Here is a 15,520-nt window from a genome sequence, read left to right on the forward strand (position 1 = left end):
GAATAGTAGAAACTAATTATCAGAAAATTTACCATTAAACATGTTTTATTTAATAAATTATTTTATTTCTGTGTGAATTGGAAGATTGCAAGAGATTTGCACTTTGCAGGATCGACTCCGTCAGCATATTTTCAATTTGCATTATTATATTACGTTTTTCATGAGCAGAATCGTACTTCCGAGTCACTTGGTACAATATTTCAAAAATCAACCGTCAATAGATATAACCGAACAACCTTTATTTTATGTGACAAATTCTGAGTGTTGAAAGGTTTTATCATGTTGATTACCGATTTTAGGTCAATGATTACTTTAATTTTTGCAATATTTATCGGAGTACTTTTGTTTGTTTATTTTTTGTGGTTTATATTTTAAGAAAAAAATATATTAAGATCTTGTTAACGTATATAAATTCTTAATATTTATGGAGTTTGATATAATTTGAATAGAAATTGGAGAATTATAGTATATAAATTCTTAATTTTTACGGAGTCTAAGAGAATTATAGTATATAAATTCTTAATTTTTGCGGAGTGTGATATAATTTGAATAGAAATTGGAGAATTATAGTATATAAAATCTTAACTGTTAGGAGTGTGATATAATTTGAATTGAAATTGGAGAATTATAGTATATAAATTCTTAAATTTTACGGAGTGTGATATAATATTATTAATTTTATTGGCAGAAAGATGTAGTTTCGGAGAGGGCAATTGATATGGATGATGATGATACAATGGTAATATCTGAGTATTCTGAATCAGAAGATGATGATTATGAATCTGAAGAGGAGTTTGAGACATGCCATAACCATGTAGAACTACTGTAGAAGGACCAATACAAGAAAGTGAGGAGCTGCGAGAGTACAGAGAGACATATCAGGTTATGGGATACCATAAGGTGGACGACAAAATACTTTCGGTGTCAAAATACTTGGATAAGGAAAATGAAGAGCCTAATAAGATGTTAATTGATGTAATTCAAGGGCTACAACATATGGATAGGGATGTTGTTTCGATAATCAACGACAACGACAATGACAATGACAATGACAATGACAAATAAGTCAAATTCAAACAAATACAACAAAAACATGTTATGTAAACTGGAAATATTAGGAAGAAATATGAAATTATTAGAAGGATGCTAATGACAAGGGCAAAACAAAATTTCAAGATTAAGGGGGAATGTTAAAGTATTAATCTAGAAAAATCTAGATAAAGAAAAATCTAGAAATATGATTGTAAATTGAGATATGGGTTCTCGCAAATATTGTTGTATAATTTTTATTAATTAATCAATGATAAAAATGCATTGTTGTTAATTATTCAGGCCTTTGTAAAGTTGATAGTTTTCATAGGATGTCAGATTGTATGTGTAGATGAGAATGAACCAAGATCCACCTTCTTCAAAAGCATAACTGATTCTGCATGCCCTTTTGATGTGTAAACCTCCTGTAATCTGCACATTTTCAGAGTTTTTCTATTAAAAGCTAAATAAATGTATGTTTGTGATCTCCAAGCTTGTTAAGAGGAATTGTGTAAATACCTAGCTATCTCAGCACGTCGTTTGGTCTGTTCAGCAATCAGACTACAACTCCGTCTTCGAGTTACATGTTGTTCCTCACCCTCAGACTCCCTACCTTCCATTCCATACTCTTTCTTAGAATTGAATGCAGTCTAGTGAATTACATTACATAATAAAGAAAAATCAGATAAAAAGATGTAATATGTTTTCCTTAATGATTCTGAAATTAAACTATGAGGAAATATTAGTCCTGACCTTTTTTTCAATTACAAGATTCCAAGCTTCTCCGCTTAGGGCGTAATGAAGTATGAACTTGATAATATCGAGAGGGAAATAGAAGATCAGACTATATAACCATATAACACCAGCCCATCCCCATCCAATCCCATTGATTGAAGCAAAATTAATGTTTGCATAGACTGCTATCAAGGAGGCGACCTGCAAACATGAGGAGCAAAATCAATTTATCTAGACAATTTATGAAAATTGTGATTTTACAGTAAAAAAAAGTAAAACTGCTATCAAGGAAGCAACCTACAGGCTAAAACCATGAGGAGAGATTGTTCAAATTTCTTATTGTCAGAGTTCCAAGCAGCAACATCTCTACAAATTTTAACTACCAGAGATAGCTTTAGTTGATGCCATGAGAGTAATATTTACCAAGTGGTGTACAATATTTAGTAAAAATTAACTCAAAATGCTTAAACGTTACTCCGATATTATGTAAAGTTATCTATTTTTTTAAGTGATAACTTTTTTCATTTTAGTAAAAATATTTTCTTTCAAAATCACTAATAATGTAAAAAGGTAACTATTTAACTTTTTAAAATGTTTATCCATCAATTTTTTTTTCATAAAATAGAAGTTAATAAAAACTAGGTAATACCTCGGAATGAGTTTAACGAGGAAATGAGAAGGCACCCGAAACTGATATTAAGAATTACGTTCAAGGAAAAGAAGAAAAACTGAAACTGGTAAAAGAGAAGATTTGAAGTTTCTCTTACCAATTGGGCCACCACGAATGCAGACATGAGAAGAACTCCTGGTCTCTCTAGAAATGACCAGCTTTGAGTCCGAGTAACAAAAATGAGTGCCTGGCTAATGATGCTAACTTGCAGATATATTGCAGATGAGATTTTCTCTGTGTTTCCAGATAGAGAGCCCACACCAAAATGCTCCTGTTACAGTTGATTTACATATATACATGCATGAGGAATAGCAAGTGCCCATAATTTCTAATAACTGCATACTTTATAGTTCTTTTTATTACCTCGAAGAAATCTGTGTAATTTACGACCCAGTAAAATAACACAGTGACTAAGGCGAGATATGTCCCGATGACACAGCCAGTAGCAAAAATCTCATTCAGTTTCCAGCTGTCAGGACTTGGAGATGGTCTGACACGATCTTTAGATATTGTCATGATTGTTCCTGCATTGAAGTTAAAACATACAAGAATTAAGGCTAATGGAGGAACTTTCCCCTAGAAAAGAACGGAAAAGTCCAGTGTTTCCTTTTCTATTTTTCAGAAAACAATAGTGCTGACAGTGAAACAAAATATTTCCAAAGGCTTATAATGTGAGAGGGAGTCTACAAGTGACAAGGTGAACAGATAAGTACATCAATAATGTAAAAAGTATGATTCCAGAAGGTATTACCATCATTTAATATAGCTATAATCAGAACCATGAATGGTGGGAAATCATACTCCCAGATTAAGGCCAAGAGCATGAAACCAAGCTGAAATAGGAAGAACATCTATTTTTAGCATTCTTAGATTCAGATAGAAAGTTAAGCATTTAAAAGGTGTAGAACATGTTTGTGTTTGTGGAGATCCAACATACCACAATACGGATGGTTATGGAGACTGCATATATCTGAAAATGTCAAATTCAAATTAACGGTGAGACATAATCCACAAATATTTTGATAAAACATAAGTCGTCTTTGAAACAGTATTACTTAACTGTGTAGTTTTTCATCCTCTGGAATATGGCCCGGCTAGTCAGGACAGCACTGATAATCACACTTAAACCAGGTTCTGTTAATACAATATCAGCTGCACTCCTTGCAGCATCGGTAGCATCTTCAACTGCTATTCCAATGTCTGCTTTCTTTAAAGCTGGTGCATCATTTACACCATCGCCAGTCATTCCCACAACATGCTTCTTTTCTTGCAGAATTCTCACTATCTCATACTTGTGTTCTGTAAGCCATTCAGAGTCACACCATTTAACAGAAGGCCAGAGATGATAGACACAGTCTCCTTTTTCATTTCTCCTCTTTAGTACATCGATGAAGAAACATATAATTTTTTGGGCTAATATTGATATTTGATGCTTATTCTTAGACATGAATTCAGAATTTCACTGGACTCAGGTACAGAGTGATAATTATAGGGGAAAAACTGACGCCATATAACTGCAATTGGTGTTTCCTGAACATATTTTGCTCTTTAAATTATCTGGTTTTATTAATTGGATAATCTCCTGTAAGAGATAAAAGTGCATTTATACTGGAGAAGAATAAAACTATCTTTTCATGCCTTTCACCAACGAATTTTCATAAAGAACAAGTCCAATATTGTTCAAGGTTTATATATTATGGAGAAACCAACTCCGTCTTGCTGACTTTCATCACCACATTACATAAAACATATGACTTCTGTATCATCAACAAGACTAACCTGGGAAAACACCGGCAAATCCATCAGCTTTTTCAACAAGCTCATCAATTGGAAGGGCTACATTTTCTTCCTTGTCATGTCCCAACAGGGATGATGATGGATACATATTAGTTCCCATACCAAGTCGTCGACCAGTCTCCTTTGCAATTGCTAACTGATCCCCTATTGCAGGAAAAATTTAGAGAAGCCGTAAAAAGTATAAAAAAAAATACAAGGGAAATGATAAGAGGATGGATGGAATGCAAAAGATACCCGTAATCATCTTAACACAAACTCCAAGGTTAAGGGCTCTTCGAATAGTCTCAGCACTATCATGTCTAGGAGGGTCAAAAAGAGGTAACAGCCCACAAAATATCCAAGGGCCTCCTGGACTTGACTTTGTTCTCTCTGGAATTTCCTGTAAAAAAGCTTACAACAAGAAACTCAGTGTCCATATTGGATGAGGCTATTGCGAAGAACATGTCATTTCATCTTCTACACAACTTTAACTATAATAGAAAAATTCCAGTTTGGATACCACCATGGACTAGGGAGGTCAAGATGTTAGTAGCAATACCCTACCAAGCCTGAGCCTGAGGGGCTAATATAATTACATATTCTCGACGTTGTTCTATGATCTCAAGATTCTCAACCATTAACTTGAAAATTTGTCCCAATGCCTCTAAAAGTCTAAAGACAATTCTGCATTTGATAGGGAGAAAAGGTCGACAGCATGCATTATTGTATTAATCCTGCACTATCAGAGAGGTTCTTTCGAATTGAATATTGAGCCATTTCGATATAGTCCATCACAAGATTCATAGACGAGACAAATAATTTTTTATTTAGGCTCCATTGGAAATGCTAACTAGTTTGAACCTCAATTATTCACTTCAAGTTTTGTGTAGCTATCTGCAATAAAGTACCAGAATTATGACAAAGTACTGATTAACAAAGAACATTCTGGTATTAACTCGACAAAATATATCTGAAAAAAATGTACCAAAGAATTGTGTCAGATGTGAGTATCAGAAGAAAAAAAAAATATTAGGAGGCTAATCTGTACCTGTAAGGCAACTGCAAGAGACCTCAGTCCCCTTTCAGCAAATTTGTCTATCATGTCATGGACTTTTCCAGCAATCTCATTTTTCTCAGGGCAAAGAGCTAAAATCTGGAAAGAAAAAAGAAGGAAAGAAGCTTATATAGTGACAAATTATCCATTGCACAATGAATCACAGCTACAATGTATCACCATTCACAACAGACATTTAGATCTTTGCTTTGAGCTGGCTATTGCTCGACAAGTACTTTCAAGTATTCTTTTATACTTGTACTTATCTTTTATACAAGAGGTTTAGTTCTCCTTGCAAAGAAAGTGAATTGATTAGTGAACGTGTGCATATTACTTCTCCGAGTAAGCTATGCATGAACAAATCAAATAAAGTAAGACAATAAATAACATTATTATTTATCAATGAGAAGGACAGAGTGAATGATGGCAGTAACATCAGAAATACTCTCATACAAGTTAGTTACCTGAACCATTAACTATACATTAATCAACTTTGACTCAACCTGATGGGGTCTAAACATCACATTTTTTAACAGATTTCACTGTCTATCCCAAAATTGGGGACTGTGATCCTAGATTTCAGCTATTAAGAACAACGTACAGCGGAAATGCAGGAATATTATTTTGTTTTGAAATACATGCCTGTTCAGGAGCTCCTTTAGTGGCCCTGTACCATTTACCATCACTATCAATATAAGTTATAGCTGTACGTTTTTCAACAGGATTGAAAGGCAGAAAGTGGATTTCTTGGATGTTTGCACGTGCCTGCAGGAAAAGGGTAAGCATGGTAAGTTCTATTATAGAGATGGTCTTAGATTACAGCACGTCATCTCTTACCTCCCTTGGATCACTAAGCATGTTGACAATAGCAGCATCAATAGCATCTTGGTTTTCCAGTCTTGATGCTCTGGCTGCAAATAAGACAACTGTGTCTTTCTGCATTTCTTTGTTAAAAACCTAACAGAAATACCAAATCAGTTCAATTTAAGAAGCAGATGACTTTCTTTTATCTATTCGACATATGTTTATGGATGATTCCATTGTAGGTTTTGAATGAAGCTCGGTGTACAAAGTAGTAACCAGTTGACTACACATTTGTGTTGCATTAGCCAAATAAGCTAAATATCTTTTTGAAACCACAGCCTCTAATATGAATCCGATCACATTATGATATCCTGGGTCACATAAGATGCCAGTGAAATTGGTTCCTCGTTTACTTCAGCCATTAGTAGCAGCATGGCATCAATCAATGATCTGAAATACTTTCTGTTACAGACGAAAACATTTGATTCTTGATGAAATAGCTATAGTACCTCAACAAGGCTCCGGTCAACTGTTAGACGATTCAGAGTCAGAGTGCCTGTTTTATCACTGCATAGAACATCCATTCCAGCCATTTCTTCAATTGCTGTCATCCTTTTTGTAATGGCACCCTGAATTTTTTATATGTATTTTTTTGCAACACAAGGCTACACACCGTAAGTCTGAAAATAGCAAAAGGAAGAAACAACTAACAGGATAATCTAAAATCCTTCCCCTCCCCTTTGAAACTTATCCCCTCTATATGTTTCCATTGAAGGTCCCTGGATTATCCCTTTTTAGGGCATACCTGTTTGGATAGACGGTGAGAACCAATTGCAAGTGTAACAGACAGAACTGTTGGCATAGCTATGGGTATTCCTCCAATCAAAAGAACAAGAAGGTTGTTCATCCCTCTTCTATATGCAAGGTGTTGAATAGGGAACATAACAATGATCTCAATAACCATTCCTACTGCTATGGAGCAAATACAGAAATTTCCAATGGCAGTAAGGACCTGCAGGCAGAACATGATTAGGCATAACCAGACACAGATAAGTGATAATATGTTTGTTCATAGTTCACTTAGTTAGCTCTTCAAAGAGTGTCACGGTGAAGTGTCCATCCCATGGAGCAAGGGTGGACACAAGAAAATAGTTCCTTAATCCCACTATCATTGTTATGAATTCAATATTGGTTTCGCCAAAATGACCCCTTATCAATTACTTTCACAAATTCCTGGGATGCAAAAGTAGTTGGATACTCATAAATCTCATAGCACAATAAATAATAACTGGAACTGATAATTAGAGTTGTAAATTTGTAATCAGCCACAGTAATTTGGAATGTTTTTGTTTTTTGTGTCTCTCTTCCATCATGAGTTGGGTTTGCATTAAATCTTATTCTAAAAGTTTGAAACACTCCAAAAACAATCATTTGGAAACGGAGGGAGGAACTGAGTAAGTGTATTTACTATGGAACTTTAGGGGTCGTACACAAAGCAGATAAGCAGAATTTTTCGCGAAATTGTCAGAGAAGTTTCAGTATAGGGCGGAAAAGTGATCATCTACCTGCTGGAAATGTCCAACGACTACAGTGCTATCCACCAAGTATGCTGCCTTTCCGAGAAAAGAGTGCACTCCGGTTGCTATTACTATAGCTTCAATTTCTCCATGTTTGCATATTGATCCTGAGAACACTACATCACCACTTTTCTTCGTGACAGGCAAAGATTCCCCAGTGAGGGCAGACTATAAAAGAGATGCAATTAGATTCATCATATCCATAAAAAGTTGAAAAAAGGGATAACCCCAAAAAGAAACATGAATTATCATTCGAGGAGAGGAAAGAGCTACGGTACTTGCCTGGTCAATTTTCAGTGGGTCCCCTTCGAGCAAACGAGCATCTGCAGGGATGATGTCACCAAGCTTTATGCTAATAATATCTCCAGGAACTAGAACAGCTGCATTTTGCTCCTGCCATTGCCCATCTCTGAGGACCTGCATAATAAGGTAGTGAACAAATATTCTTTATTCCTGAATCAAATAAGCTACTGAGTGTGCAAAAAGTCTCAGATGATTCAAACCACAGTAAGCTGCAAGAGTGTGTCCTTTCTAACCATCAAGTTCTCAAAATGGAAGACAATGAAAGAAGATGAATTTGAAAAACAAATTATATGAAAAAGGAAGGTATAATGTCATTCCTAGATTTGATCAAAATCTCCAGGAAGTTTGACTTCTCAACTCCAAGCTTTTATTATGCAGAAAGATGACGAAGGTTGCATACAACTTCTTAAATGATTCTACAAGTCTATAGAACCTTAGGAGCCAAACATAATACAGGTCATGTCAGAATTACTATCAGATATACCGAAGACATCATAATGGATTAACATCTCCAACACGAAGCATAAGATAAGAGGTAATTCTATAAAAATGTAACAGACATGAACGTTATATTGACTTATGTTTGATCCAACACTGACAGCTAGAGTGGCAATCAAAATTTTAAGCATTACAAGTTCGGGATATGAATATCACACAAAAAGACAAAAAGGGAAAAGTCTAAACAATATTGAAAACCCCCTTGGGAAACTATGTTTGATCTTGCAATTGCATTCATCTAAAAAAAGCTTGTTTAAGTTTCCAAAATTTGCTTAATGAAGTGTTTCATCTGTAATAGCCTTGTCTAATTCTAAATTCTACAATGTAGGTTATTTATCACTTATGCAACAATAGTAGCTATCCTGGCGATGATTTCTACAAAACCAGTACTTGAAGTAGGCATTTGGTTTCGTTCCCTAGGAATGTAGTCCACCTATATAATACAAGGGAAGATCTAAAACCACAAAATGTCTGTAGTTCAATCATAGAATTAGGTAAAATAGGAAACCTTTGTCTTTGGAGCTAAATGTGACATAAGTGCTGCTGCAGCGTTCCCTGCATTATTTTCCTCTAAAAAGCTAATTGTTGAGTTTATGAGCAGTAGGCATGTGATGCCTACAAAGTCCTGCCAATCTGGTCCTTGGCCCTGAAGCACATACACATCATACAGATGATTAGATGGTAGAAAGGTCATAACTAGATGAAATCCCATATACAATCTACAAAATGTGAAACATGAGTTATTGGATTAACGTACTCCTCCATTAGCAAGGATAAGTGCCATCACAGCAGCAGCTTCCATAACCCACGACAGAGGATTCCACATGAAACTAAGAAATTTCAATATTTTGTTCTCCTGATTCAAGGCAAAAACTATACTCTTATTAGAATTGCTTTGTCGTAAAGTGGTATGACTAGTTTAACATTTTCTTTAGATTTTAAAAGTACATATCAGCAGTCAGAACCAATGCACCATGAATTTTATGATTGCTCAAACATCTATCTGTCCACTTTTTACACCTTATTTACTACTCTGTACATGCTTAGTTTCATTTCAATGAAGAAGAAGCAAGACTAGGTATTTGATGCAGCGCTAATACTGAAAAACTTTGAATTTCTTTTGCATCAAAAGCTCCTTAAATATGAAATTCTAAGAAGAATTGTAATTCCATCTTGTAGACACCACATTCATCGAGCTCCAACAAGGGATAACATAATTATACCAGAGTGTGAAATATACCGGCTTTTCTTCAAGTCTATTGGGTCCAAAAATCTTCAAGCGGACTTCAGCATCCTGAGTTGAAAGTCCGTTTTGTGAGGTACTCAATAGTTCAAAAATTTCTTTCACAGGTAAACGTTCCTGTTCAGCCAATTTTTTTAAGTAGACATTGTATCAGAAATCAGAATGCTACCCAAATCTTGCTACTATACATATTTTCAATGAAACCTTACCAAATCAATCCCATCTCTCTTGAATTCCTGAGGACTCAGGAGTGGCTCCTTCAGGCCTTCTGCCATGACTTAAAGTACAGCCTGCAGACCTGAAAAACCAATTACTAGGCGAAAAATAAGTGCAACCTCCACCATAACTAAGCAGATGTTCAAACTATCTTCTACTCCCTCCTCTGTTTTCTGGATACAAAAAGTGCATGCCATCAGGTTAAGGTTGCATTACCTAATGATGAAAGGCGGATAATAACTACAGCCAGGAAATTATGTATGCTGACTGATATGATCTACATCCCAAACTCGACTAAATTATTGATAATTGAAGTGATTGAGTCATAAACTACTTCCATATTCTGAAATCACTTCATAATCAAAATTCTTCCAAGGAACATCATTGTTTCCCAATTAGTTACACACACACTACAGTACTACTCAGTACTACTCAGTACAACTCCACATAATCAACTTGACTACAAGCATGCATTGATTCCAACCAGCTAACTTCACAATTACAAACACAATTAGAAGTTGGAAGCCACTAGTATGTAAACCCAAGAAAGGGAAAGGTGGACAAAAGAAGGCAAATTTCAAAGTGCAACGTAAAGATTATGAGTTTATGACCCATAACATAACTTGAATAATGATTAGAGAAAACCAAAATGAGAATTCAAACTTACTCGCACAAGCACTTGGAGAACCCCCCAAATTTTGAGCTTAGAGTAAAAACACGACTTGAATTGAGTGGATTATTGCAGAGAAAAGTAAGATTTGAGGTAATGTTTGATGACATATATTTTAAAGGGCTTTGAAGGTAACTAAAGTTTGACTGGTGGGTGGAAGATCATTATGAATTCAACATTGCTCAATAGAGAAAGAAAGAGAGCAAAAATGGTGGGAAGAGTCAACAGGAAACTACCATTCAAACTACCATTCAAACTACCAGCCCCATTTTCAAAACCTAACAGTATGTTGTGTTTTAGCCAGTTAGTAGGATGAAGAGTTACCCCAGAAGGGAAGTAGTGATTTTTTTTTTCTTTTTAATTGGTAGGAAACCATAAACTGCACTGTATTTATTATTTAGACTATCTTCATCCTAAACTTGACTAACAACTTTGTTTTCCATCTAACTATCATCGGCTTTAGCTTAGGGTTCATGCCGCAGTAACAGAAGCGGGGGCAGCTCGGCTCAATGTCACCAGTACCGGTACGCAGCTTGCAGAATGTTCCAATCAAGTAGGCCATGCTATTCATTAACCAAATAACTTCACAATTTTCAATTTGCAACAAAATATACTTTCTGTACATCTGAATTACAACCAAACCATCGTTAGAAATTGGTTTGCTGCACACATCCTGTACAATATACTCATCAATTTTTTTAGCTCCCTGTACGCAATACGCTTTACTAAAATATCTGGCCTCAGCAGGCAAGCCTCTGCATTCTAAAATATGCAAAAATGAGATTGATGATGTTAAAGCTTTTAAAAATTATCATCAATGAGAATTTGAGATACATTCAACCGCTGGGAAACACGGACTCTTTCTTTTCTGCTCATGTTCAGTGCAGATAGTATCAAGAATCAAATTGCAGAAAATTTTTGTTTGCCAGAGAAAAACAACGAAGCACTACACTTTCCAAATACACTATACAGTGAGTTAGTGACCCAAGAACTACAGATTAGCCAAAAGGAGAACAAAATTGCAACGCCATGATGCATCTCTGCTGTTGCCTACATCTGCCAAAGGCTTATCTAGCTGACTTGCCTTCATTGGGCAGAGGGATCCTCTTGTAATCGTAGCTGTTTATATCTACCTTCTCTTGAAATGCCTGGCAAACCCAGAGGCAATTGAATTGTAAGTGGCTCTTGATTTCTATGGTTATATTGAGTATGGTATATAAAAAAAAATGAGATGCATACCTTCAGCTCCTCTTCCAACGAAATATTTTTCGGATTGTATGCATTAACGGGTCCAGTTCTGGAAAGAGCTTTCCTTTCCTCGATGATCTCCCACTCTTTATCATCTTTTACTTTGGAAATATCCTTACTGAACCAAAAAAGGTAGCTCAAATTTAAACCAGATTATTGAAGAATAAAAGAATTATTACAAATTTCTAACCCCAACCCCCCCCCCCCACACACACACATAAAACTCCCCGAAATTAAAATGGCATGGATAATGAATTTCAGGAGATATCAACAAACTCAAATGAAATGAATGAAGCACCCTTCTCTGGCATGCTATTTTAGAGAGGTTTAACTCCATAGGCCTACCAAGGGAGTGTTTTTAAGGGGATTAAGATGCTGTAGAGATGGAAGCACAGTTCCAGTTCAAACACAAACCTTCAGGAAATCATAACAGATTCATTTTGTATTTTTTCACTAACAAGCCCCACCATTTTGTAGCATAGCAAATAAAGAAAAAGGCCTAGATGGCTCAAGTCAAGTAAGCAGCAACCCCAAAAGCCACCACCACAGAAAAAACGGGAAAATGGGTGGGGAGAAGAAGGGAGAGATGTTTGTGTTTTTGTTTTGAGCTTAGATACTTGCAACAGGAATACATAGGTTATTTAAAAATCCGTTTCAGATCAAAACTGCTGCAAAATTATTGAAACAACACGTTTAAAGTGATGTGACAAGGAACAGTTGTGGTCAATCTCAATCAGCATGCATGCAGGGAAACTGAGTAGCAAGCTGGGGATTAATCTATAGACTATAAGCAGTAAGAAAGGGCGTCAATTTGTTTGTTGCATAAAATAAGTGGCAAAGCATGAGAAGCAGAAAACGCATCCTTGCTGGAATTGGCAAAGCATGAGAACAGACATCCAAGGATAGATACACATTATCACAGTTGAAAAAGCATATAGAACGAAGTCTGAAATTGACTGAAGGGAAGGAACTCTTGAAAGATACAATGGTGAAGAAGCAGAGCTTAATAAAGACTAAAATATGATTAAGTTAGTGAAAGAAAAGGATTCAATGGCCCTGCATGTACAAACAAATAGTGTCACAAAAGTGAAAAAGATGTACACCGCATAATCCACAACTAATGATGCAAGCTTTAGTTGAGGTTCAAGGCTAAAACAATCACCATACCACGACTAACTGATTGGTGATTACAATTAAACCTTTTCCTTCCTTTGTGTGTGGGAATAATTGACAATCTACTTGCAACAACGACTAACTGATCAAGACTCGTTTTCTCTCCATATAATCCTGAAGACTCTAATTTCATATGCATTCCACTAAGAGAAAGGTCACATTTTTAGCCATTACAAGTTACAATTAAGTTGCCAAATCTTCTGCAAACAAGGCAACTTCACATTTATAAAAAGTAACCAAAGCAACAAGATGCATCTCAATGAAGTAAAAACAAATATTCATCGCCGCTCTTTTAAGCTCTTGTTCGTCTTGAACAACAGGGGTGATCTAAGATCACCTCTTAAGTCCATAAATCATACAAGATGGATGTTAAGTTGTTAACCAGCACACCCCCAAGTTTAGATAACCTAACGGCCGAAATTGAAGGAGCTTCTTTGTCAAAGACCGTTTCAGAAGCTGAGTTACTACCCTACATAACTCCTCTTTGGAATTTCTTTACAGTCAAGCAGATTTAGATGCATGGATGTCCTTGACTTTCAAGGATTTGTATAAAACCACAACCAAGTGCAATTGCATAGCCAGTTATGTCGAGCCCTCTCATTGATGAATCTGGATGCATCACATTAGAAAGGAATATTGCACTCTAGTGTTTTAGAAACCCATTTACACAGATACTAACTGCTCTTCTCCAATTCTACCATTTACCAGGAAAATTAAGAAGTTCAATGCTAGAACTCAAAGAGAGATCCCGCGAATTTGACTAAATTTGTGATACATGCATTTTGATGCAGCATATACCAGGTTACAACAAGAGTTTAGGGCTAGTTGAAGAGCAACTTCATGAAATATGATGTGATTTTAAATGAATTTGAAGTCAAATATAATAAAAAGGCTAAAATATTGATGCAAAAAGAAATGCAAGTGTATTTTCCAGTGACTCAAATGAACTGGACTGAGGATGAAGAACATAGAATAGCCAAACAGTCAGGAGCGAAAACCCCACTCATCTCGATCTTATCACCAATCTACATGACACCCCAACCCCCACCCAGGGAAGATAGAAAGGATTTCTGATAATCAAATTACCTCCCCACCATATAACTTCACCAAAGGCGAAAATCCCAGGTTTAGGGTAGCTTCACTAAACCAAACCAAGTTTATGGATACTTTCAGATAAACCACATAAATCCAATTTTCTAATTACCCACGGTGACAAGTTAAAGCAGCATACACTACCACACTATCCATAAACAGCCAACTAATTAAACTTTTGCCAAACTCGTAAAAGAAACTGATATTTTAAATTTAAGCTAATAATCTTAATTGCAAAAGAATATCAAATGAATTCAAAGTTGCAAAAAAACAAACTTAGAGATCAGTACGTTAAATCTTTACCTCCCTTGCAAGAGATGACCAAGGCCAAGTGTCCCGAACACGGTGAGAGAAATGAGAGGAAGGCCATATCTCATAAATGGGTTCCTCCTGCCCAATCTTTTCAATCCCGAGTACTGAAAACTTGAAAAAGTTGTTCCTTTCTTTGAAGTATCAACAGCTGCTCTCGCCATGACTGTCATTTGTTGTTCATACCCCTCTCTTCAATGACTAAAATTCAATTTTTCCACTCAGTAATAATTTATTTGCTTGAACAAGGAAACTAGAGCTTCCATATTCATTGCAAAAACAAATGGAAACCCCATATAGGGTTTTGTTCAAGAGAAGTTCCATAATTGATAGGTACACCAAGAAAACAAGCTAAAAAAATGCGTGAAAACACCTTAACCAAAAAAATTGTTCGTCGGGTTCGATTGTGTCAAAAATGTGATTACCCTAATATCCCAGTGTTCAAATCAACTCTTCAACACTACACCCAAAAAACAAAGTTTACTAAAATCAAGAGCTAAAGAATCAAAATTGAAACGATTAAACACTATTCAACAGCCGCCATCATAGTCTCAATACAAACTTCTACATTTCAACATCAAATCAATAAATCTACAACAGCAATGCGCAGTTTTTTGGTACATAGCAAATTGTGGAAAATATACATATGAAATTAAACGTGATAATAGGTAACATGATAATTTTAGGTTATACCAAAATTGGGGAGATTGAGTGCAAAAAAAATATGAACAATTGCAGGTGAAATTAGATAATTTCATGAACAAAAGGTTAAAAATAATGAAACAAAAATGGTAGAAAAAAAATTATAGAATATAGAAGGCAGTACCGTAAGTAGTAGAACGATGGGAGATTGAAATGAGGGGGCGACTTTCCTCTGTTCACTTCTCTGGTCTTCTATGAATCTATGAATTGATGACTGATTTCGAAAGTGCGAGAAGGTTTGCTCACTTTGCTAAGAAAATTGAGTTTCTTGGCGAATAAAAGTCAAGTGTTGTTTTGAATGTTTACTTGATAAAAAAAAAGTCAAGGAAAATCACAAAGTCAGAAAAAAAAAAAAACCTTTCCATCATTTTTCCTTAAAAAAAAAAATTGTGAAGCAAATTAGAGTTCGACTATGAATCTA

General features: G+C 35.6%; 2 protein-coding genes across 6 annotated transcripts; both read right to left on the minus strand.

Annotated features, from left to right (window-relative positions):
• Positions 1-1,114: 1,114 nt before the first annotated feature.
• On the minus strand, positions 1,115-11,241 carry LOC110787184 (ATPase 10, plasma membrane-type). 5 transcript variants are annotated; one of them, XR_008921544.1, is made up of 22 exons: positions 10,573-11,241; positions 9,899-9,987; positions 9,687-9,806; positions 9,204-9,302; positions 8,955-9,092; positions 7,928-8,062; positions 7,634-7,813; positions 6,874-7,080; positions 6,578-6,697; positions 6,102-6,221; positions 5,907-6,029; positions 5,259-5,363; positions 4,466-4,610; positions 4,214-4,375; positions 3,495-3,733; positions 3,372-3,404; positions 3,186-3,267; positions 2,798-2,958; positions 2,532-2,705; positions 1,783-1,965; positions 1,549-1,642; positions 1,115-1,461 (listed from the first exon to the last, which is right to left on the minus strand). XR_008921544.1 is itself a non-coding variant. In XM_056829132.1 (22 exons), exons 2-22 carry the CDS (start codon positions 9,962-9,964, stop codon positions 1,365-1,367), a joined length of 2,820 nt encoding a protein of 939 aa, XP_056685110.1. In that variant the 5' UTR covers positions 9,965-9,979; positions 10,573-11,241; the 3' UTR covers positions 1,115-1,364. The 5 variants fall into 5 exon arrangements, 3 of the variants coding, with proteins under 3 accessions (XP_056685110.1, XP_056685106.1, XP_021847450.1); XM_056829132.1 differs by having other exon boundaries at positions 1,549-1,679; positions 9,899-9,979; XM_056829128.1 differs by having other exon boundaries at positions 1,549-1,679.
• Positions 11,242-11,358: 117 nt separating this feature from the next.
• LOC110787183 (uncharacterized) lies at positions 11,359-15,386 on the minus strand. Its single transcript, XM_021991757.2, has 4 exons — positions 15,224-15,386; positions 14,392-14,598; positions 11,815-11,941; positions 11,359-11,723 (listed from the first exon to the last, which is right to left on the minus strand). Exons 2-4 carry the CDS (start codon positions 14,568-14,570, stop codon positions 11,643-11,645), a joined length of 387 nt encoding a protein of 128 aa, XP_021847449.1. The 5' UTR covers positions 14,571-14,598; positions 15,224-15,386; the 3' UTR covers positions 11,359-11,642.
• Between the last annotated feature and the right edge of the window lie 134 nt (positions 15,387-15,520).

The sequence above is a fragment of the Spinacia oleracea genome, chromosome 1 (genome assembly GCF_020520425.1).
Source record: "Spinacia oleracea cultivar Varoflay chromosome 1, BTI_SOV_V1, whole genome shotgun sequence".
Lineage (NCBI taxonomy): Eukaryota > Viridiplantae > Streptophyta > Magnoliopsida > Caryophyllales > Amaranthaceae > Spinacia > Spinacia oleracea.

Coding starts and splice junctions, on each gene's coding strand:
- LOC110787184 (XM_056829132.1), bottom strand. CDS start 9,964: ATGGCAGAAGGCCTGAAGGAGCCACTCCTGAGTCCTCAGGAATTCAAG. Junction 6,222..6,577: donor TTGACCGGAGCCTTGTTGAG/GTACTATAGCTA, acceptor TATTTCTGTTAG/GTTTTTAACAAAGAAATGCA. Junction 3,734..4,213: donor ATTTGCCGGTGTTTTCCCAG/GTTAGTCTTGTT, acceptor AATGGCTTACAG/AACACAAGTATGAGATAGTG.
- LOC110787183 (XM_021991757.2), bottom strand. CDS start 14,570: ATGACAGTCATGGCGAGAGCAGCTGTTGATACTTCAAAGAAAGGAACA. Junction 11,942..14,391: donor GGTCATCTCTTGCAAGGGAG/GTAAAGATTTAA, acceptor TTTTTGGTTCAG/TAAGGATATTTCCAAAGTAA. Junction 11,724..11,814: donor CGTTGGAAGAGGAGCTGAAG/GTATGCATCTCA, acceptor TGGGTTTGCCAG/GCATTTCAAGAGAAGGTAGA.